At 39.2% G+C, this 21,983-nt stretch overlaps 2 protein-coding genes across 6 annotated transcripts in view; both read left to right on the top strand.

The window, feature by feature from the left end:
* Positions 1-9,263, top strand: part of ubtf (upstream binding transcription factor) — a 13,980-nt gene extending 4,717 nt beyond the window's left edge. For 3 of the 4 annotated variants that reach the window (XM_008283723.1, XM_008283724.1, XM_008283722.1), the window contains exons 3-21: positions 356-528; positions 618-701; positions 807-962; positions 1,055-1,119; positions 1,979-2,105; positions 2,192-2,302; positions 2,392-2,525; positions 2,638-2,779; positions 2,863-2,904; positions 3,029-3,139; positions 3,332-3,487; positions 3,744-3,890; positions 4,512-4,622; positions 4,706-4,794; positions 4,884-5,073; positions 5,172-5,219; positions 5,726-5,779; positions 5,959-6,075; positions 6,580-9,263. In XM_008283723.1, coding sequence (XP_008281945.1) covers positions 356-528; positions 618-701; positions 807-962; positions 1,055-1,119; positions 1,979-2,105; positions 2,192-2,302; positions 2,392-2,525; positions 2,638-2,779; positions 2,863-2,904; positions 3,029-3,139; positions 3,332-3,487; positions 3,744-3,890; positions 4,512-4,622; positions 4,706-4,794; positions 4,884-5,073; positions 5,172-5,219; positions 5,726-5,779; positions 5,959-6,075; positions 6,580-6,723 — 2,201 coding nt within the window. In that variant the 3' untranslated portion in view covers positions 6,724-9,263. The remainder of the gene's footprint in view (positions 1-355; positions 529-617; positions 702-806; positions 963-1,054; positions 1,120-1,978; positions 2,106-2,191; positions 2,303-2,391; positions 2,526-2,637; positions 2,780-2,862; positions 2,905-3,028; positions 3,140-3,331; positions 3,488-3,743; positions 3,891-4,511; positions 4,623-4,705; positions 4,795-4,883; positions 5,074-5,171; positions 5,220-5,725; positions 5,780-5,958; positions 6,076-6,579) is intronic. The other variant, XM_008283725.1, reaches the window with a different exon arrangement.
* Positions 9,264-10,716: 1,453 nt separating this feature from the next.
* Positions 10,717-19,476, top strand: atxn7l3a (ataxin 7 like 3a). 2 transcript variants are annotated; one of them, XM_008283728.1, is made up of 14 exons: positions 10,717-10,922; positions 12,029-12,071; positions 12,276-12,375; positions 12,499-12,631; positions 12,730-12,901; positions 13,024-13,121; positions 13,537-13,559; positions 13,662-13,707; positions 14,472-14,509; positions 14,634-14,702; positions 15,201-15,244; positions 15,725-15,796; positions 17,562-17,698; positions 19,231-19,476. In XM_008283728.1, exons 3-14 carry the CDS (start codon positions 12,325-12,327, stop codon positions 19,452-19,454), a joined length of 1,107 nt encoding a protein of 368 aa, XP_008281950.1. In that variant the 5' UTR covers positions 10,717-10,922; positions 12,029-12,071; positions 12,276-12,324; the 3' UTR covers positions 19,455-19,476. The 2 variants fall into 2 exon arrangements, with proteins under 2 accessions (XP_008281950.1, XP_008281951.1); XM_008283729.1 differs by lacking the exon at positions 15,725-15,796.
* Positions 19,477-21,983: the final 2,507 nt, after the last annotated feature.

The following is a 21,983-nucleotide window of genomic DNA, read 5'->3' on the forward strand; positions in this document are numbered from 1 at the left end:
CTCTCAGTGCTTCAACATCCACCCCTATGCTACTAAAGAAGACTACAGTCTGGGTATCATTTTATTGTGAACAATTAAAGAAGACTACAGTCTGAGTATCATTTTATTGTGAACAATTACAGTGAAAACAGTGTTCAGCACATCATAACTAAGAAAGTATATGATGTTGTTCAAAACAGGAAAGCTAAGAAACTGCAGTTTTACTGTGTACGAATACTACAAAATAAATTTCTGTTGTTACTAAAGTGTTATCTTAGAGTGGATTACACCATTTGAATCGTGAGCTGTACTTTCAGTCGACTGAAAATTGGCTGGTTCACTTGAAATGTGTCTCTTTGTTGTTTTATTATTCCAGTGTGGGCGCAGGATGACCTCTTAAAGCTGCTGGAGGCAATGAAAGTTGCTCTGCCACAGAAAGACCTGACTAAATACAAAACCTCAGAGTCCCACCTCGACTGGCAGAAGGTGGCTTTCAATTCCTATACAGCAGAGATGTGTAAGCAGAAGTGGCAGGAGGTCTCTAAAGAGGTGAGCCAGTTGTGGCGATGTTGTCTTGATTATTGTCTGTTCAAAGCCAGATCCTCTCATTTGTTGTAAATTTTGTTTTTCTGCCACAGATTCGTAAATTCAGGACCCTAACAGAACTGATATTTGACGCTCAAGACTACATAAAGAACCCCTACAAGGGCAAGAAAATAAAGGTGAGTTGAAACCACCGTTGAACATAATAACTGTACAACTAGCTGTGTGAGTGGAGCTCGAGGCTTAAGTCTTTCCACCCTTTTTTATTCCTTTACAATATACAGAAACATCCAGATTTCCCCAAGAAGCCTTTGACTCCATACTTCCGTTTCTTCATGGAGAAGAGGGCTAAGTACGCAAAGTTGCACCCCGAGATGAGCAACTTAGACCTCACTAAGATCCTCTCCAAGAAGTACAGGGAGCTGCCCGACAAAAAGAAGGTCAGCCACAACCAAAGACATGTCATCATGAAGCTATTTTGTGCGGTTTCAAAAATTCTAATAAAGTCATTGTTTTCTTTCCACGATCACAGAAAAAATATGTTGATGACTTCTTACGAGACAAGGAAACATTTGTGCAGAGCATGATGAAATTCAGGTGAGATTTTCTGATGCAGCTTGATTATGTATAAGTCTGGATCCCTCTAAACCCCAATCAGTTCAGAGTGATTCTTTTTTTTTTATTTTTCGCTTCTGTCACATTTTAATGCAATGTAAAGTTCTGCACCTCCCATTGAAACATTACAACGATGACTACAGGTAACCTGAAAATGTTTTTTGTGCAGTGTAGCAACGTCATAATGCTATATCACATAAAAATATACAAAACCGTTTATTTGATGATTTAATTTACAACTACATTCAATATGTGCAACCTTTTCCAAGTGCCCAAAGGTATTACCAATACTGGGAAAACACAGAGACTCTACTTAGTGTGGTTGTTTTGCTACTTACAATTTAAATTTGTTTTTCATACTTGTCTGCAGTTTAGTTCATTCTATTTTTGTCATGTGACATTTTGTTGCAGCTGAGTCACTTATGGGTTTATGGTTCTGTAGAGGAAAGCAGAATTTATGTAGTTTTTTTAAACAATATCCAGTTACTGCAAAATTACGTTTTTGCAAGCCATGTAGAATTTGGTGAGTTTGATGAACGTCATGATTTTAAGCTTAGATTTAGTTATATATCCAAAGGAATGACATTACAAAAATTAGCAGCTCAAAAACCCCACTGAAAGTGAAAAATGCAACCTTGTATTTGTTTTGTTGTGGTTCTGGATTTGATAAATGGTGTAATATCCATTTATTGACATGCTTTTTAATCCCGCCATCGGGTTTTTGAGGTTAAGAGGGTTGATTATGAAAAATAGTAATAAGTCTAGGTACATTAAACAATCACATGCAGCTTTACAAAAGATGGAAGTTGTGCTTAAATTTTTGTTTATGATGCATAAACAGGGAAGAGCATCCAGATCTTGTGGAGAGCATGACCAAGAAAGGCTCAAATGTACCAGAGAAGCCCAAAACACCCCAACAGTTGTGGTACAACCATGAAAAGAAAGCCTTCCTTAAGACACGTCCAGATGTAAGCCTCACCACATCCAGAATGTAGCCACTCTACCTATAGCTGTGTTATTCCAGGGATTTTAATTCACTTTGTCTGACCCCCAGGCGACCACCAAAGACATTAAGGACGGTCTTGGCAAACAGTGGACGCAGCTGTCTGACAAAAAGAGGCTCAAATGGATCACAAAGTCCCTGGAACAGCAGAAACAGTATGAGGTGAGACAACCGTGAAGGCAGTATGTTACGTACAACCTATAGAAGCGTGTTTATCAGTATTAACCATGTGTGTGTTTGCAATATTCTAGGAGACCATGCGGGAGTACATCCAGCAGCACCCAGAGTTAAACATGACCCAGGGGGATATTGTAAAGTCCACCCTGACCAAGGCAGAGAGGCACCTGAAAGACAAATCAGATGGCCGACCTGACAAACCTCCTCCGTGAGTCGCCACCAACAAATATTCCACTCACACAGCCGAATTATCCTGTTTGTAGGCAGCTGCTCTGTGAGTGACTTATTTAAACATAACATGTGTCGGTAAATGCTTTCAGAAACGGTTACTCGATGTTCTGCGCCGAGCTGATGTCGAGCATGAAGGACGTTCCCAGCACAGAGCGTATGGTGATGTGCAGCCAGCGGTGGAAGCTGCTGAAGCAGAACGAGAAGGACGGCTACCAGAAACGCTGCGAACAGGTGAGCTCAGAACCATCAAGTCACACAGTTTTAAAAATCAGGTTCTTCCATTTTGTCTAAAATGATTATATTTGCTTTTTCAGAGAAAGAAGGAGTATGAAATGGAGATGAACAGATTTCTCAGTGTAAGTCAGATTTTTTTGGTTTGTACTTATTGTGTTTATTGTTTACATGTGATAGCCACAACTTTGTCCATTTGTATGTTACTGTAAGAGTTTCTTATGCATTTCTTTTTTTGCTTTGCTGCAGAGCTTATCAGAGGAGGAGCAGCAGCGAGTGTTGGGTGAGGAGAAGATAGGTTTTAAGAAAGGCAGTGGAGCCAACAGTCCTGCCTCCAAAAAGAAAAACGCCAAAGCAAAGGTAAGGCCAAGTCCAGCCCATTTTCTTTGTGTTCCTAACTTTATCAAGTAAAATTGGACTATTACAAGTGTTATGTTCAGGTCCCGTTTTCCACTCATTAGATTTTTTCATCTAATGTACCAGCTATAATATCTGCCTTGATGGCTTTTGTATGTTTTCCTGATTTTTGTGTTTTTCATCTGGACTCTGTAGACCAATCCAGAGAAGCCTAAAAGGCCCATTTCAGCCATGTTCATATTCTCTGAAGAGAAACGCCCCAAATTGCAGCAGGAGAGGCCAGACCTGTCCGACAGCGACGTCACAAGACTCCTGGCTCGCATGTGGAATGAGCTGCCAGATAAGAAGAAGGTAACATGTTGAATAATTACATATAGCACTAGTTCTCATCAAAACCCCCAAAATCTTCCCTGAGAAAGTTCTAGGTGACAGTGTGGAGAAAAAAACTTGATTTTAACACCTCTGGCAGAACCATCAACACCTGCTGTCAATAGCAAAATGCCAGAACAGTAGAGTGGATCATTGCAGCCAAGAAGTCTTAATATGTACAGTTTGTAATATTTTTTAAAATACATTTTCTCATGTTCTGCTTGTCTTTGTGATTCAGGAGAAGTATAAACGTTTAGAAACGGTCCTGAAAGCAGAGTCGGAGAAGAAGGAAAAGGAGGATCGTAGTCGTCTGCCAGACCCGCCCAAAACTGCACAGGACATCTGGCAGCAGAGCGTTATAGGAGACTACCTGGCCAGATTTAAGGTTTGCATGAATCCTCCAAATGTACCAGCTTTTGTAGTGAACAGAAAGTCAAGAATTCCTTTTTGTTGGACGTAATGTAAACCCCATGATCTTAAGTAAAGTCTTACATTTTTTAGGCCGAAAGTAGCTTATTCCACTCGTGAGAAAAGGCCTCAAAACTCCTTATTTCTGACTAAAGTTGTGTAACAGAAACCTCTAGCATTACTGAAACACTGGTAAGCCTAACTTGGAAACATAGCTTTCTTTGTATATCAATGAACATGGAAGCATGTGATTAGCATGTGAATAAATTCTCATCTAAGCGCTCACAGCTGATTTTACTTTCACAGTATGGTCATCATGTTTTGGCACATTTTATTATAAACTCCGTTTCTTTCAGCCTGTCATAAAAGCACAGAATGAAAGTAAATATGAACTATAAATAAGGCACAAAAGATGAAAAGGAAATGTATCTATGACTCTCATGCTGAAAATATTTATACAGGGTATTGAGAATCAGACAGCACGCAACAGTCTCACTGATATTAATAATGACTACAAATTTAAAAGAAAAAAATAAAGTGCTGTAAAATGGAGCTAAAATACCCATCAGTGTATTTAATGTGAGCCTGTGCTTTGCAGAATGACCGGCCAAAAGCACAGAAAGCAATGGAAGGGACCTGGAGCACCATGGAGAAGAAAGAGAAGATCATGTGGATCAAAAAGGCAGCAGAGGACCAGAAAAGATATGAGGTTTGAAGCAGTTTCCATTAAATCCACAACATCAGTATTCAGTGTTGGCAAGAGCTAACCGATAACCTGTGTGTCCTCCACAGAGGGACCTGTGTGAGATGCGCTCGCCTGCAGCTGCCATTGCCTCAGGGAAGAAGATGAAGTTTGAGGGTGAACCCAAGAAGCCACCATCGTAAGTTTGTGACTTCCAATTCATCCATGCTGCCTGTTTCAACCAGTCAAACCCTGACAGTTTTATTTTTCTTGTTTTTGACACTGTAGAAACGGATATCAGAAGTTCTCTCAGGAGATGCTGTCCAATGGAGAGCTGAATCACCTCCCCATGAAGGAGCGCATGGCTGAGATCGGCAGCCGCTGGCAGAGGTTGCCACTGAAGGAGAAAGATCGCTACAAGAAGATCGCAGAGGAGAAGCAGAGGCAGTACAAAGTCCTGCTGGAGCAGTGGCTAGCTGTAAGAAGTGCTTGTTGGATGTTTCAAGGGGGAAAGCCAAGATTTTTCTGACAGCTGTCAAAAATTCTTATCTAACGTGCACTTCTGTTGTTCCATAGAGCTTGTCTTCACAAGAGAGGAACACTTACAAAGAATATAATTCACAAGTAAGTCATTTTTTATTCCGTCACTGTGCTTTGACAAACTAGAAAATGAAATGTTTTCCTTCTTTAAAGCCCCTTTCAGATGTGCACTCCTCTGTTTATTTGACAGCAACTGAATGTGTTGGATAAATGTTTAAATAATCACCCTGTTTACTTTTACGTAAAGGTCACACGTCGTCGCATTTCTGCATCACTTTTGACAGAGTACAAATTTGAATTAAACGCAGATAGATCATCATCATCATAATCAATCAAGCTGTGTGAAGCGGTTTAGGGACGGCTTTTTCCACATTTCATTACCAACATTGGTCCAAAAACATCACAGATCATACAGTTTCACATCAGTTACAAACTGAAACTTCCATGAAATGTCAAAAGACAACAGCAGTAATGTCATTAATTACTTATAATTACACATGATCTCCTCCATAGAGACAGGAGACAGAAAAGTGTTTAAGTATGTTTCTCTGACATGTTTAAATGATTGTTTATTTCCCCCGATGTTTCAGAAAAGGAGAACTACAGCGAAACCAGGAGGCCCCAAGGCAAAGTCCAAGAAATCTGTAAGTGCTCAAAGAATGTCTAAACTTGTTAAATGTGAATATTTTCTGGTTTATTTCCTCCTACAGCACGGTAAACTGAATATCTTTGTGCTGTGGACAAAACGAGATCAACAGATTATTCAACAATGAAAATAATTGTTGGCTGTTGACCTTACCTGACCTTATCTCACTCCCCACAGGACACCGAGGAGGACGACGATGACGACGATGAGGACGAGGACGAAGACGAAGACGAGCAGGAGAAAGCATCCTCTGAGGCAGACTCGTCCAGTGAGGACGACGAGGAAGACGATGACGTGAGTGACTCCTCTCTTTGCTTTGAGATAATGAGAAGAAGCAGATGAAAACTGTAATTTCATCACGAGGCAGTGGCTGAAATCACAGCTGATCCCACAACTGATGAGTGGATAGAGATGATACATGAAATACATGTTATGGAAAGATTGTCATTCTCCTGCAAAGTTCCAAAAGAAATGTTTCTCTGGTTTCAGACTAAGTGGACCGAGCCCAATAAACATTTTAGGTCAGACTGTAGGTGATCTAATAGAGCAATAATTGAGTGACAATATGATACGATCTTTACTACTTGATTGCATCTCATAGCTCAACTCTTTATTCACTTTTCTTTATTATTATTTTTTATAATATTTAAGGTAAGAGCTTCCTATGTTTTAATAATTGAGCAAATGTTAAGAAAGGGAAAACCAGACTGTAAAGGGTTGTCTGAACCCTCCTGCAGCATTGCAGATGATGAATGCGTTTCCAAACTCAAAATATTTTGTTTTATTTTTTGTTTAAAGAAGGAGGGCGATGACGACGACGACGATGAAGATGACGACGAAGACGATGACGACGACGACGAGGCGGAAGACAAGGAGAACAAGTCGGAGGACAGCAGCAGCGAGTCGAACTCGCAGGGGACGTCGGACTCTGATTCAGACTGAGGCGGAGGCCGGCGTCGTCCCGAGACGAACTGAGCAGCGCTGAGCTGAGCCAAGAGTCAAGGGAGCTCTGCCACTGTGCCAACCCTGCTCTCCTCCCACCACCAGAGGGAGCCCTTGCATTGCCTCATCCATTTCACTCTTTGTGTTGCTGGTGATCTGTTCTCAAGGAGGGACCCTGCCCCGAACTCCAAAATCAGTTTAGCTCCCTCCCCGCTGTGCGACGGTCACATAAATGCCAAAAAAAAAAAAAACAACAAAAAAACAAACAGCATCCCACTGGTTTGGTGATGTCATGAACGTTTCTGCCGCTGGTTTCAATCTGGACTCACAGGTTCAATGGTTTCGGGTTAGAGTTTTAACGCGTAGGGTAAAGTGACTACCCTCCAGTGTTTGTTAGTTTTAGAGTTCTGGTTGTTAGTTACAGTCAGGTGGCAGGAGTTGTAAACAGGCTTCATTGAGCCAAAGAACATAGCCCGGTGGATCACTTTAGGGAGCGGGGGGATGTGCGGGGTACTGAAAAAATTGCACTCTTCAGAATGTTTCCTTTTAATTCCTTTTTTTTTTTCCAGAACATTGTTGTTGTTGTTGTTCTCTATTCTCAACTTATGATGTAGATTTTATAATTTGGTTCTTAAAGAGGTGGTATTTTTTTCAGGAAAAAAAAAAATCAAGCCATTATGAATGTCTTTGTTTTTGTTGCTGGAAAAGTTTTCAGATTTTGTTACTTACCCATGTTCTCATTTACCAAGAAGCTACAGTGCCTATAAAGTGTTCACCCCCCACTTGGACTGTTTTGTTATTTTACAAGACTGGCCTGAAGTAGATGTAATTAGGCCATTTGACACCAATCGGCGTAGAAGAAAGTGAATGTCGGTGTGTTTCAAAGTGCTGCAGGCTTTACGGCACAGAAGTAAACATGATGTTGATATCATCTTATAAAACTGTGAGGTTTTCTTACGCTGCGCTGAAAACGAATCGTTACAAATCCATCTAGATTAAGCACAAATATAACAAAACATTTGATTACATGTTATTTAGGTGCACAGGAACCTTTAAAGGATGGTAATTTACTGTCAGTTTTTTTCTGTGTCTTCACCTAAAAACGACTAACAAGCTGTTCGGGCTTCCAGATGCAGGTAGAAATAGGTCTGTAGTTTTATATTTGTACTTAATTTATTGCAAAGGTTGTTTTTACATTGTCCAAAAAAAAAAAAACCCACCCTCATTACATCTACTGCGTTTCTCATATTTTAGAACATGAACATCCAGTGGGGGTTGAACAGGCGCTGCAGGATCCATCGCTGCGTGTCCATCACTGAAAAGTTGTCGTCAATCCGCCAGTCTTAATCAGTTCTGTTTGACTCCGTTTATTCAGCAGCTCGTTCTGGCCTCACCGCGATGTGAACAGTGTGCGACCGGAGCGCTTTGTCATTGAAGGGATAACTCTCTGCATTTTGAGCTCGATGTGACTCTGTGTTTTTAAAAAAAAAAGAAAGAAAAAAGAAAAAAAAAACAAACATGTTATTTGTTTTACAATTTAAGTTACAGTTTATTTGCTTACAGGTTTGTGTTAATCCATCTGAAGCTGAATGGTTGCATTTATTCTTTTATTTTCAAGCTTGTCTTGAAATTTTTAAATGGTATTGACTGTAATCCAGTTGGGTTTTAGTCTGATGCTTATCCCAAAAAGAGTGTGCACTTAATGTAAATCTGTCCCTCTGTGTGAGTTAGTGTGCATGCATGCACAGACTGTATATGAGGGTGTGTGTGTGCGTGTGTGTTTCTTTGCTTTAATGTGTGCTGTTTTTGCTGTTTTGTTGCATTACCATGATGTGACTGCAGCGTGCATGTATGTGCCTGTGTGGGGACATCATACCAACACCATGAATGTAGATATTGTTTTTTTTTTTTTTCCTCCAAAGGTCTCTGCTGTCATGCATTGATTACCTGAAAATGGACTATTGACAAGACTTCCATGACTGTCATTTTTGGGTCAGACTGAGTATATGGCAACTGTTAATAATTTGTTAGGACTGATTTTGACCATTATGAATCTCATCACAGACTGAAACAAAAACCAGCGTGGACTATTTAAATACCTGGGGAGGGAAAAGGAAAGCGATTGCTCGTATAGACTGATGGGAGTTTGTAAAAGGGATCTGGGGGAACTGAGTTGCCAGTGGACTTGGGGTTAAAAAAAAAAAAAAAACTGTAATTTTTCTGTAAATACTGTTTTTTGTATTGAGTGCTTATTGTTTTTTTTTTGTTAGTACTTTAATTTGGCAAAAACCCTCATCTGTGATTTCCGAGGCCAGTGAGTCTTTCACTCACGGGGGAGAATTTTTGGTTAAATTCACCTGTTTTAGTTGTTTCTTCTCTCCCTTATGTTGGTTTATAGAGATATCTAAGACAGCAAAGCTTTACAAGTTTGTACTGCTGATCATTTGACAGAATTTGATGTTTTCTATAGCTGAGGGTGTTCTTATGTCCTTGTAGTTCAAGTATTTGGGCAAATAAAAAATGATCTTTAACAGGTAAAAGTGTGGCTTGTTTGTTTGTTTTTTTAAAAATAGGACACACTGGAGGCCTTTCCATCAAACTACAAAGAGGTCACATTGTGAGTCTGTAGTTTTTACTAGTAATCCCGTTTTCTTCCTCTCCCACATCATTTCCATGGTTCTACTCAACAACAGCTCAGTGTAATGTTCAAGTGTCCACATACTTTTGGTCATTTGATGCATTTTATTTGGAACTGATGACATCATTCAACCACTCAGGCTCAACTAAGGGATTGCGGATAAAGAGCGACGCGCTCGTGATCGTTTAATAATGTCTGAAGTGAAAAGTGAACACGAAGGCTGCCACTGAGGCCAGAAGCTGGATGTTCAAAGTAAAAGCGTCAAAAGCTTACGACAGAGAGAACTTGTCTTTCAGGAGCCACGTCGGCTTTTAATGGCGAAATAGAGATAGAACAAGGTGATGAAAAAGTTACGCAAGGATGGTTTTGGTAACTTTTTTTTGGAAAAGAACATCCTTTAAAGCAGCAAATAAAATCTTGAATCAATTCTTCAGTGACCATCCGAAAAGAAGTTATCAGGACTGGTAAGTGATTAAAAAAGCAAAAGCCAAAGTTAGTATTTATGAAGCATTTAAGGCTCATTTGAACTACTCTGTCTGCAGCTTAGTATTTCAATCTAAATAGCTGTAAGTACGCAAAAATTGCTACAAAAAAGACTTTCCTGCCCACAGCAATATTTGCACTGTGAAAGTTTTTTAATCGTATTTTATTGTAAACCTCCTTTTTATTATTAAAAAAAATAGTAGAGTATTTTTAATGCACGTGTGTGTGTATATATTGAAAATAATGTTTTTGTTATTTACCTTATGTCAGCTTAATGTAGGTCAAGTGAGTTTTGTGAAATGTAAACTGCTGCTGCAACATGGCACTTTCTCTAAATTATATTTGACGATTATATTATGTCAATTTCAAAATGTGTTGTAACGGTGTCAGCCTGACTAGACCAATAAAACTCTCTGCTTCAAACACAATGTAAAAAACAGGTAACTTAAAAACAACAACAACAAAAAACATAATTGCTTAAATATTTTTCTATTATTTTACAGATTTTCCCTGTTTTGTTCAACTACAGATAATAATTAGAAAAGAAAATAACATCAAAAACTTATATAAATAGCAATTTTTTCGACATTTTTTACGGTTTTTGCATGTCACAGTATGCCACAATATTTAAGCATATTTGAAACAAGTTTTCAGTCTTTCTCTTTCATATTTATTATTATTTATTTATTTGTTTATTTGTTTGCTTGTTTGTTTGTTTGTTTGTTTGTTTGTTTGTTTTCAGTGCACTTAACTGCACTCCACTTATTTCCCCAGCTGTCCGGTCATCCCGTGGAGCGCGGCTTTTATTTTCCGGCGCAAACCCGGAAGTGTGTTGTGTAGTTCGTATTTCTTCGCTCTCTGTTGCGTTTGGCCTCCTCGGTGTAAAGCGGCTTCCTCGTTCAACAAACCTGTCGACACCTGCGACAACAACGAGGATTTTCTTTTCACCTGCGACGTTAACGATGGCTGCGGCCGAGCACCGGGCTTTCTCTTAACGGTTCTTCCAGCGGCCCGGCTCGGTGATGTTTCCCCCCGCAGAGAAGCTGTCTGCTTCGGGCTGAGTTTTCGGCATGACCGGGTAAGACCAAACTGTTTTTTAGTGACATTAAAATTCAGCTAACCTCACTATGTTGTTTGTTTTAATGCCACAACTACGCATTATTTATCTGCAAGTAGCAGGAGTAGCAAAAACAAACACTGACAGGTAGCTTTAGCAAAGTGCTAATTAGGCTAACAAACTGTCATCACCTGCGTTTGTATGATGTTGACGTTAGCCAGCCGCTGGTGAGCTGCTTTAGATGCTCGTTTTATGTTTGAAATGTAGTTTTTCCTCACAGGGGTCATGATGTAACTAAAGACAATTTAGCCCAGCTAGCCACATCTTGTGTTACCGCCTGTTAGAGTGCAGGTGGACTGCGTTAATAATCTGCAATCAACTGCAGCCAGTACAAATAGGGACTGACTGTGCAGTAGAAATCAGTTAAAACTGGACTGTGGTTTGTCCAGATTAACGAAAACTGTCTAGAAAGACGTGTTGCAGTTGAATCTTATTTTAACTTTCATTCACCTCCACTGTATTGGAGGCATTTCAGAGTCAGACAAATGAAATCCAACTATCTAAATATCCAGATTCAGGAGATTGGAGGTCTCCTACTGTTTGTTTGTCTGCTGAAAAAAGAGGATCTATGAACGGCTCTGGTGTTGCTAATTCCTCTTGAGTTTGACCACATGGTTCAGCATAGTTTTATTTGGAAAAAATGTAAATCAGAAGAATGAAAAAAAAAAAAAAAGAAGTCAGCTGCTCTTGATGTGTAATTTGCACTCTGTCCCTGTAAGTTTGGATCCTGCTGATGTGTGACACTGGAGCTGTTCATTAAAGTCAAAGAAAAGACGGCGACAATCTACTACTGCAGCGTTTGAAAGCAGATATTTAAAGTTGTACACAGGGTGGCCATGCTGTAACTGAAGCAGATCCGGTTGGCTAATATTAATAATAGTAAATCTAACAACATGGTATCCAATGCTGTAAGTCATATGGCTAGTTTCAGGCGCGGTTGGGGTGACAGTTCTCGGGTTATATCTACGGTTTGGATCAGTTATTGTTGTTTAATGTAAAGCAAATACAGCTTAACACTTGATATGTGGCATCAACTAATAATTTATATGTTTTCTTGTCTTCAACAGGATGAAGATAGATCTGCAAAAAGTGTCAATACCGGTTTCAAAAGTATGTTTTTTGCAGTATCTCTCATCCTTTGAACCAGTGACCATTTTTTAATTGCAATTTAATTAATTTTTCCTTTTATTCATGTTTATCTGTTAGTCATTGTGTTTTATGGGCTGTTTTTTTTTTTAAATTGTGCTGCACCTTGGTTCAACATGTGCTTTATGAATAAACTTTGACTACATCTTGTATGTTGTAAATTCTCAGGTCAGCATCTTATTACCTTGCGATCAAGATTTCCAATACAGATTTTCAAATGAAAATGGAGGATATGCCCCTCTCAGGCCCAGACAACACCAAGCTGGAGGTGAGGCTGAGGATATCTATGAAACTTTGACGTTCTTCTATCTTTAGCTGTCATATCCACCGGGTTTTGTTCATCTAACATTGAGTTTGTATTTGGTGTCACGTTATATCCTTGATGTTGTAGGCCTTGGTCCATGACATCTACTCTGAGCTGGTGGAAGATGCCTGTTTGGGCCTGTGTTTTGAGGTGCATCGAGCTGTGAAACAGGGCTACTTCTTCTTGGATGAAACGGACCAAGAGAGCATGAAGGAGTTTGGTTGGTGTCATGGCTTCCAGTGTGTTTTGGTCTAATTGTCATGGTGTTTTTGCTTACGATGCATTCCTTTTTTGTTTTCGTTTGTTTTGCTCCTCCAGAAATTGTGGATCAGCCAGGAGTGGACATATTTGGGCAGGTGTACAATCAGTGGAAGAACAAAGAGTGCGAGTGTCCCAACTGTAAAAGATTGATAGCAGCTTCTCGCTTCGCGCCACATTTGGAGAAATGTCTCGGCATGGGACGCAACAGCAGTCGCATCGCTAACCGCAGGTCAGTCCGTGGAAGTCTTTAAGGACAGATTTTTTCTCTCAATCCAAAGATTTACATGAGCATCAGATCAGACTATTTAATTTGACTGTTTTCTTTTTTTTTTCTTTTTTTTTTTTTATCAGGCTAGCCAGCAATAACAACATGAGCAAATCAGAGAGTGATCAGGAGGACAACGATGACCTGAATGACAATGATTGGTCGTATGGAGCAGAAAAAAAAGGTGAGCGTTAAAAATCTATGTACTTATCCCTCTGAACCCCCAAATCTGCTGATAGGAGTGAAAGGCATGTTACTATTAGGTCACCAAAATGACACCATTCATCAGAGCCAGAAAATATAGAAGCAGAAAGATGACTGAATTTCCAACTTTCTGACAGTCCTTTAACTTTTGAAATGCCACTCCATCAGAAACCTAACCAAATCTAGTTGTAAATTTCTGATATTTTACCAAAATTACTTTATTTCTATTTAAAAGTAAACAGTTTGCACCAGATTTTATAAAAAATAAATACATTTAAAAAATTAAATGTCCGACTTTTTAGGATTCAGAGGATAAATTCATGCTATGCAGACAATTATTAAGGAAAGCTCCAGGTTGCTCTGAGATAATAAATATCTTCTGTCTTTTCCTGCAGCCAAAAAGAGAAAGTCCGATAAGGTATTTTCATTTGTTTTCTCATTTGCACACTGCATTAGAATTGTTGTTTTTTTGCATGTGTAAAATGAAGTGATTTTAATGTAAAAAACTTTTATTGTGCAGAATCAGAATTCCCCGAGAAGATCCAAATCTCTGAAACACAAAAATGGTGAGTCAATCAGCTGTTTAGTTCGTGGGTCAGTGAAGAGGTTTTGGTGTGGATTCAGTGTGGTCCCTGTATTACTTAGGCTTGAACTTCAGCCGTTTAAAAGCACAGTTGTTGTATGTTGTGTGAATTGTATTTTTGTCGTCATTATGATACGAGCATTCACTGGTTTGCCTTTCATTATTGGTGGCAGCTTTGAGGTAATTTAGAAAAGTGAGGAAAATATGAAAATGTTTTTGCAGAGTTTAGAAGAAAATACTTTTCAGAGAGCAGCAAGGGAAATTGAACTCTAATTTCTGTTATTTAAATTGATGTTATTGGTTCGATATTCACGTGCAATGTGGTCAATAAAAGCAAGTTTGAAAGAAAAAATGTATCTTTGTAGCTATTAAAGCAGAAAGACGGACACTCTGTCGCTATTATAATTCAATTTGTGTTTACGCATTGCAAGTCATATCATCATTGCAGTATTTATCAATGATATTGCAAATTCTCCTGATATTGCTCAGAGTTCTGTTCATGCAGTTTTATCAGCTGCAGGGAAGTAGAATATGGACCTAATGTGTAATAACAACCACAGTTAGACATAGACGGCGAAGCAGTGACAGCTTCTGTGATAGGATCATTTATGTTCTGTGAAGCTGCAAACTGGCTGTAACGTGATGATGACTTTAAATTTTTCTTTTGATTCACGTGTTTTATTGTCCTAATTTGAAGAGGTATAATCGGACTGAATAAAGAGGATCAACAGTTGTGTTTTTTTCCAGGTGAACTTGGGAGTAGCGTCAGTTCAGAGCCTTACAAGGTGACACATCCTCCTCTGTTCACATTGACTTGCAAAACCATGAAGTATCTGAAACTGTCTGCTATGCTCTTACATTTTGCAGTGCACAGTGTGTTTATGGTTCTTATTGTGTCTTTCATTTCAGTACAACTTTAATACCGGCATCAGTTATGAGACTTTAGGCCCTGATGAAGTCAGATCCCTTTTAACAACGGTGAGCGACTTTCATGAATCTGCCTGAGCATGAAGATCTCTCTGCAGGTTTTTAACCCTTGAAACACCAAGAAGTTTCTGGGTTTTAATTTGCTCCTGTCACATCTTTTACCAACTGTGGGCTCATGTTTCGCTGCAATATAAAGTCCTGCACCTCTGGATCTCTTTAGAAGAAGAAAGAACTCAAATGTCTTGTGCAGTATAATGAAATTAGAATGTCATACATCATAAAAACTGAAAAATATTTAAATTCTTTTATTATTTATTCATAAAAAAAAACCTAGAACCAACATGTACAAGTGCTCACAAGTGTTACAATATTGATATTATATTAGAAAATCTAGATGTTATACTACTTGTATTTTTTTTAGTCGCATGATGCCTCTGCAGATGCCTTTTAATTCTGCTGGCAGATTTTGCTGGTCAGAAGGTGAAGACTATTTTTATTCTCTTGTTTTAATTATACAAATGTTGATCAGTAATGTTTTTATTTCTACAGCAATGTGGGGTGATCTCAGAGCACACCAAGAAGATGTGTACCAGGTAAATGCTCAAGAAGATGAATTACCGATTCAACTTTTCCACTTTGAAAGAACAGTTAACTGCTTCTGTGTAGCTCACGTTTGCAGCGTAGTTTCAGGTAGTGTCATCGTGTGATTTATTCCAAATTCTGAAGTGAAATACAGAAACATGATCAGTTTCTGTATTTCTGAAAATGATCATGTCTGTTGGGACTAATGCATGGGTACACAAGTGGCAACTCAGATTTCATTCTGTCTTCTGGATTAGTGATTGACTTTTTTCTCCCACAAGAATCAAGCACCAAATTTTTACAAAGATCTCAATATTTACTCGCATATTTTACCACAAAGGACCCCGTCACTGACCAACCTCTAATATTTCCTAACTTTTAACAGCGTATTGGTCACTGACTGTGTCCCAGCAGTCCGTCCCACCTCTGTGTGATGGGCGCTGGGCGGGCCGTCAGTCAGGGATGTATAATGCCACCTTGTGTCCCACCAGGTCTCAGCGATGTCCCCAGCACACGGACGAACAGAGGAGGGCCGTCAGGGTGTTCCTCCTGGGGCCGTCCGCGTGAGTCTGCCCCGTCCTTATAACAAAAGTCATGTTAGTGTTGTGACCCTCATGGTGCAGGTGTCTGCCGATACAGCTCGCTGCTTTCTGGTCACGTTGCCTCGGCCAGAGGCAGCAGTGCTGCCACTCAGTGTTGTGAATACTCCTACAGGGGCTGGTTAAACAGGTGGTAAAGGAGACTTCTGGTTTATTTATTTCCCATTAGTGTGGCTTTCGCTGAAGAGATTGAGGAAGTGAAGAGGTTATGAACAATGTTTAGCGGGGCAGTAATCGTGAGCTTCCTTTAAAAAGACAAAAATGAGCTGATTTGCATATAAATTCTCATCACACTTTTGTTTACCGCCCCTTTCCAACATCATCTAGAAGAAAAGGCTCAGCTCTGCATACAGAAAGTTAAAGCTAATACAGTTAGAAAAATGTCCAGGCGGTTCATTTCTTTCAGTCAAACTCAATATTTGTAATCATTCATGTAAGCGCTCCTTTTGGGGAGCTCATGCTAACTGCCTCACAAAATGTTGTTTTCCTGAATCTCTGCAACGGAGTGCAAAGCTGCAGCGACATTTAAAGCCAAAGTAGTCACATTAATGGAAAATGCACCAGGTCTAAATAAACCAGCTATCCTTTACTAAGTACATACGCTGCAGTTGAAGGGACCCTGAGTATTCTGTGACCTTCTTTCACTGAAAAACATCACAATACCACAGGAGTTTTTTTCTGATCCTGTGAGAAACAGCTGTGGCAATCTGCATGTGACGTACAGGTTGCCTAGACCACAAAGCCCACACTGAATTTACAAGCTTTAGAAAATGTTTATTGGCATTAGTCATACTTGTACATTATTTTATAGTGGAATTCAGACGTACGATGTATAAAAACTTAACAGAATTCTGTCAGTAATTTTGTGATTAACCAGGCTTCTCATGGCTGTCATGGCTACAACTAATTATGCTGTTTATAATTGTTGGTACTCCAGTGTTGCTGCTGTGCACTTCTAGGAACCATTGAAAAAGAAAAATCTAACATCCTAATGCCTGTTTTTGGCTGCCAGAAATTTAGCTCTGATCATTAAAAAACAACATCCTTGTCTGGAAAGAGATCCATCTCATTAAAATCAAGTTTGTCTGCATTTGATAACCGTAAAGTTATGGCTTCGTATATTTTTATTGAATTAAAATACATAGAAATATTATTTTCTTAACTAATTCATATTTAGTTTTGTCTGCAAAAACTGTCAATTTTTCATTTTACCTGAACTGTCTAAAATCTATTTTAAATGTTACACTAAGTAAAGATAAGATGTGCAGCACATTTCCATGTTTGTAAAGCTGTAACTGGAGAACCCTTTTCAAGTTTGCAAGAAAAAAATTTTTAGTTGATTTAGTAACTGATTAAATGACTAATTCCACTCTGGAGATAATTAATGCTTCTTTTTTACAAGGTAATATTTTACTGTGCAACTCAAACAGCCGTTAAAAGTGTCTTAAGAACTGACTGAGAGAACAAGCTTTTGTTGAAAACTGTCAGATTGTGAGTTTAAAAAGCCACAGACTTCGACACTTGATAACTGATGTGCTGCAGCGTATAGATAGGAGACTCTGCACAATAGCTGCAAATCCACTGTGGTAATTTTGTGCCGTAGAGCTGATAAACATCTTACCGCCGTTTAACTGCGTCTGAGTAGCAGACTGGCATCAGACACGGACAGAAATCTGTATGTTTGTGTGGTTAAACTGTTGTGTTACTGTGTCTGGGTTTCCTGTAATAGGCCGGCGCTGCCTGACGCAGACGCTGTGGTGGAGAACGACGGCTTCGACATTCCAGATGGACAGACCTTAATGAGCCGCCTGCAGTGGGAAGACTCTCCTGATATCTCACCCACGGACTCTGCCTCATCTAAAGCCAGTAAGAACACAGACTTAAAATTACACGAACATGGGTTAGTGGTTAAAAGTAACCAGGAGCCAGCTGATTGTTTAGCTTTGATTGTTTTCATTGATTCAGTCTGAAATCATCGGAGCATCATTTGAACTTGTTCATCAGAAATTTAGTTTCAGAGCTTCGGATTTACTTAATTAGGGACTACAGGCAAACTACAGGAAGTAGTAAAAGTTTTCTTAAGTATTCTTACATCTTTATTTTCATTTAAATGATACATATCACACAGTAAAAACTGTCAAAGGAAAAGTTCTGCATTCAAATCTTTTTGCTTAAAAGTTAAAAATGAAAGGAGGATACTGAAACAACTGAGAAAATTAGGAATGTTAAACCCTAATGTTAATTAATTTGTTGAATTGTTCTACTTAAAAATGAACAAAAAAAAATCAAAGAGCAGTATCAGTCACAGCAGAAGCATGATTAAAATCTTAACGGTACCCATCATTCATGTACACTATGCTAGCAGCGTGACAAGATGCGGCCTTTTTGATCGGCAAGAGATGAAAAATGTTTGGTTAAAACCCTGTGATCCACATTCACAATTTTTTTTTTTTACCCATTTATCAAATCACACTGGAGAGGAGGGCAGGATGAAGGGTACACCTACGAATACATGTTGCATTGTACTTCTACAAGCAACAATGGAGCATACGTTCATACTCCTGCTCTCTAAGTGTCTGTACCAAATGACATCCCCAGACTGCCACAATATTCAAAGGGAATGTTTGGAGGAGCATTTCTTTCACCAACAGTTTACCAAGAGAGTGAGCTGTCAGCTGAGTCAGCCAGCTGATGGTATTTTAAACAATCGAGCATCTCAGCTAATAATAATTTATATTCTGAAATAGAAAGTGCTTCCTCGGCAGCAAATTAAAAATGGAGGAGTCATAAAATCATCAGGTTTTCAAATGAACGACAGCTTAAAGACAGCTAAAACTCAAGTCAGATCAGGAAAGGCTGTCTGATAAAAGTCTGTTTTATGTATGTCAGCTGGGCCTTTGGAACAGACCAGGGCATGGCCTCTGCTTGAGGATATCAAAGTGCATACCGCTACTAAAAGGTCAGATCTTAAGCTAGGAAAAACAAAACGTACATATTGCAGCAGTGATATGGTTTCGTCTCTTGGTTCTGGTTAAAAACCCGGCCACTGAGCTCTGCACAGTCTGGAGTCCATCCATAGAGTTTTGGTTCAGGCAGATTAAAAGGCTGCTGCAGTCGTGCAGGTGGGATAAGATCGGAGCTCTGTGTCTTTACAAGTGAAGGTCGAGTGTGTTCTTAAAAAAGTGATGAAAACATGCTCAAAACTCAGATTTCTGTCAAACCAGATGCTGAGATTCTTTCCAACAGGTTTGTTCGACTTGACAAAATGTGTCCAAAGCGCTCCCAGCTGTGTGTTTTCACAAGCGCGCCGGCAAAATACACTTCAGTGGACGCACAGCCTTGGAGCCATTTCTGGATGAAACTTAGAGGTAATAAATGAATGTCTGTCCCTCTCACAGGCACCAACCATGCAGATTCCCGCAGGCCCAAGAAGAAGAAGAGGCCGTCTCTTGGTTTGAACAGTGCAGGAGGTGGAGGAGGTGGAGGAGGAGTAGGAGGAGGAAGCTCAAGTCTGACTGGGGGCAGCAGCAGCTCTCAGAGTAATATCAGTCTGTCAACCAAAAAAAAGCGGCCCAAACTCTCCGCACCGTCTATTTCGAGCATCTACGATGAATTAAACTAGCACAGACCTGCTTGTCAGACCAGCTCTTGCCTCTTCTGTTCAGTCCCTTCTTTCAAACTGAGATTTACAGGTATGAGCAGGATGGGGATGAAACTTGACTTAGTAGTTCTTTAATCATTTAGCCTTGACATGGAAGGCGTCTACATTTGAAAGATGTCTTCTTCTGGCATTATGAACACAGTGTTTTAAGAATGGTGGTCAGTCACACAGTCCAGACGGAGTATCTGCAGGTACTTATCGACCCAGTTCCACCATAAACTGCTGCTTGAGTAAATATTAATCCTCTGAACCCCGAGCAGTTTTCTGGGGCTTTTGTTTTGTTTTTTATTTTGTTTGCTCCTGTGACATTTTTAGTCACCGTGGGCTCATTGATCACTACAATATAAAGTCTTTACAACCATGGCTAGAAAAAGAAAGGACTGAAAAATGTCTTTTGTGCAGTATAAAGTTATAATGCCCTCAGTCTTAAAGAATGAAAAAGCAAAAGTTGAATTTCGTTGATTATTTATTTTACAGTTTAAAAAGACAAACAAAAAAACCTTCAAATTAACATGTACAGCATTTTTTTTTTTTTTTTGAAGTACCCACAGGTTTTTACCAATGCTGGAGAAAACAGTGACTCTACGTACTGCAGGTATTTTACTACATTTTTAATTTGTTACCATGCTAGTCTCTTTCCTGCTCTGTGCAAACGCTGCCGGCAGTTCAGCTAAAAAGTCCCTGAATTTTTATCACAAGACTTGATCTCAGCTGAGTCAGTTCACGTTTGCACCAAGGAGCACAGAATCGTTTGTTTTCTACACAATCTGGTTACAGGACAGTTTATTTTTGCTGAGTTTTTGAAGTACATGTATAGAATAAAGGGATTTTGTTGATATATGATCATTTTAAGCTTATATTCAGTAACGGCATATCAGGAATCAATAGTTCAAGTTGAAAATCAAACAGATATTTCTTTTTTTTTTTTTCTTCACAATTTCGAGTAAATAGTGTAATTTTGGTGGTGACGACATGCCTTTCAAAGCCTCCAGCAGATTTTGGGGTTCAGAGGGTTAACACAGACCAGTATCTCCTCAATTTGAATGACTTGACGATGCATTCAGGTGACACTGGAGCTGGGTAAACCTTGCAACCAATAGTGGAGCTTCACCAAACTGTTGCAGATAGATAGATGATATATCCCCAATATTATTCGTATATTCTGTACTTCTTAGTGGAATTAATTGAAGTATGAAAAGTAGCCACAATGAGAATGGCTCTAAAATTAATTGGAAATGAGTTTTATTACAAAATAAAAATAAGTTTGGTCTAAATTGCATTTTACGATGGGCAGTAAAGCCTTTAACAAAATGCTAAGTTGAACCTACAAGGAAAATATTTGGATTTCTACCAAATCCCATGAAGCCCCGATACATCTAAACACTTATTTAAAGTGTAACTCTTTTAATTTTCTTTTTTTCACTCTGTAAAGTCTTGACTTTTCTTGTTAACTTATCCTGGATCCAGATAAGACGTCATGAAAACGGCTTTGATTGGCTTTCTGGAACCTTCAGGTACTCTGTCAGTGGTTTGGCTTTGTCACTCTTTTTAGACTGTGTTATCTTCAACTCAGTTGTGAGCAGACTTATGAACTGCGACTGCTTTCAGTTCGACACTTGACGCACGTGTACTGGAGTACTCATCAGTGGCTTTTTAATTCTAGCATTATATTGCACAGTTGTGTGTGTGTGTCTGTGTGTGTGTGCGCCTCTGTATGCTGACCTGCATTCAGTGTGAATGTGTTTCTGTGGTAAGATGATGTGCGTGTGTGTAATCATTTCTATTTTCACAAAACGATGCATCCTAGAATGTGACTTTTTTTGTGAAAGTATGTGTGCCATTTTAAATATTTAACTTTATTTGTTTACATCAACAAAATATTTAAGTTTCTATTTGTCACTGCCTATGTAGTGATGTGTGTATTATTTGTGTGTAAATGCAGATTTTGATATTTGATGAGCCAGTAGGGCTTTCGGGGCACATGTACAGTACGTGTGAAATAGAAAATGAATCATGAATCCATAGAAACTTTCTTTGTTCCTCCATATTTTTGCTGATTTTATGCTTATAGGTTACATCATAGATGTAGATCAGTGCTGCTTTTCTGTTTGTCACTTACTGTATTTAAAAGATGGACATAGCCAACGTGACATCACCTATTGGTTTATGGATGACCGTTTTGAAGCCTTGAATTTGGCATTTGATCGTCGCTTCGTGGTCTTTTGAAACCAGAATGGTCTAGCTGCACCTCCTCATCATTCTGCTATCGGGGAAAGACACCATTTCCACTCTGTTTGAATTTCTTTATACCAATAAAAACTGTCTCAGGTGCTGGTAAGCCCAAGATGCAGTGATGGTGCCCCTGCCAAATAGTGATGGGGGAATATTTTTGTGTTAAATTGGCATGTACAGAGGCGAACGCTGTCATTAAAATGGCTTATTCACTTAAAAACTCAAGCAGAGTTTCCTTATTGCACAATCCAACTCTCC

This window comes from Stegastes partitus, unplaced genomic scaffold, assembly GCF_000690725.1.
Source record: "Stegastes partitus isolate 25-593 unplaced genomic scaffold, Stegastes_partitus-1.0.2 Scaffold325, whole genome shotgun sequence".
NCBI lineage: Eukaryota > Metazoa > Chordata > Actinopteri > Pomacentridae > Stegastes > Stegastes partitus.

Coding starts and splice junctions, on each gene's coding strand:
- atxn7l3a (XM_008283728.1), top strand. CDS start 12,325: ATGAAAATGGAGGATATGCCCCTCTCAGGCCCAGACAACACCAAGCTG. Junction 12,902..13,023: donor AGTCGCATCGCTAACCGCAG/GTCAGTCCGTGG, acceptor TTTTTTTATCAG/GCTAGCCAGCAATAACAACA. Junction 15,245..15,724: donor ACCAAGAAGATGTGTACCAG/GTAAATGCTCAA, acceptor GTGTCCCACCAG/GTCTCAGCGATGTCCCCAGC.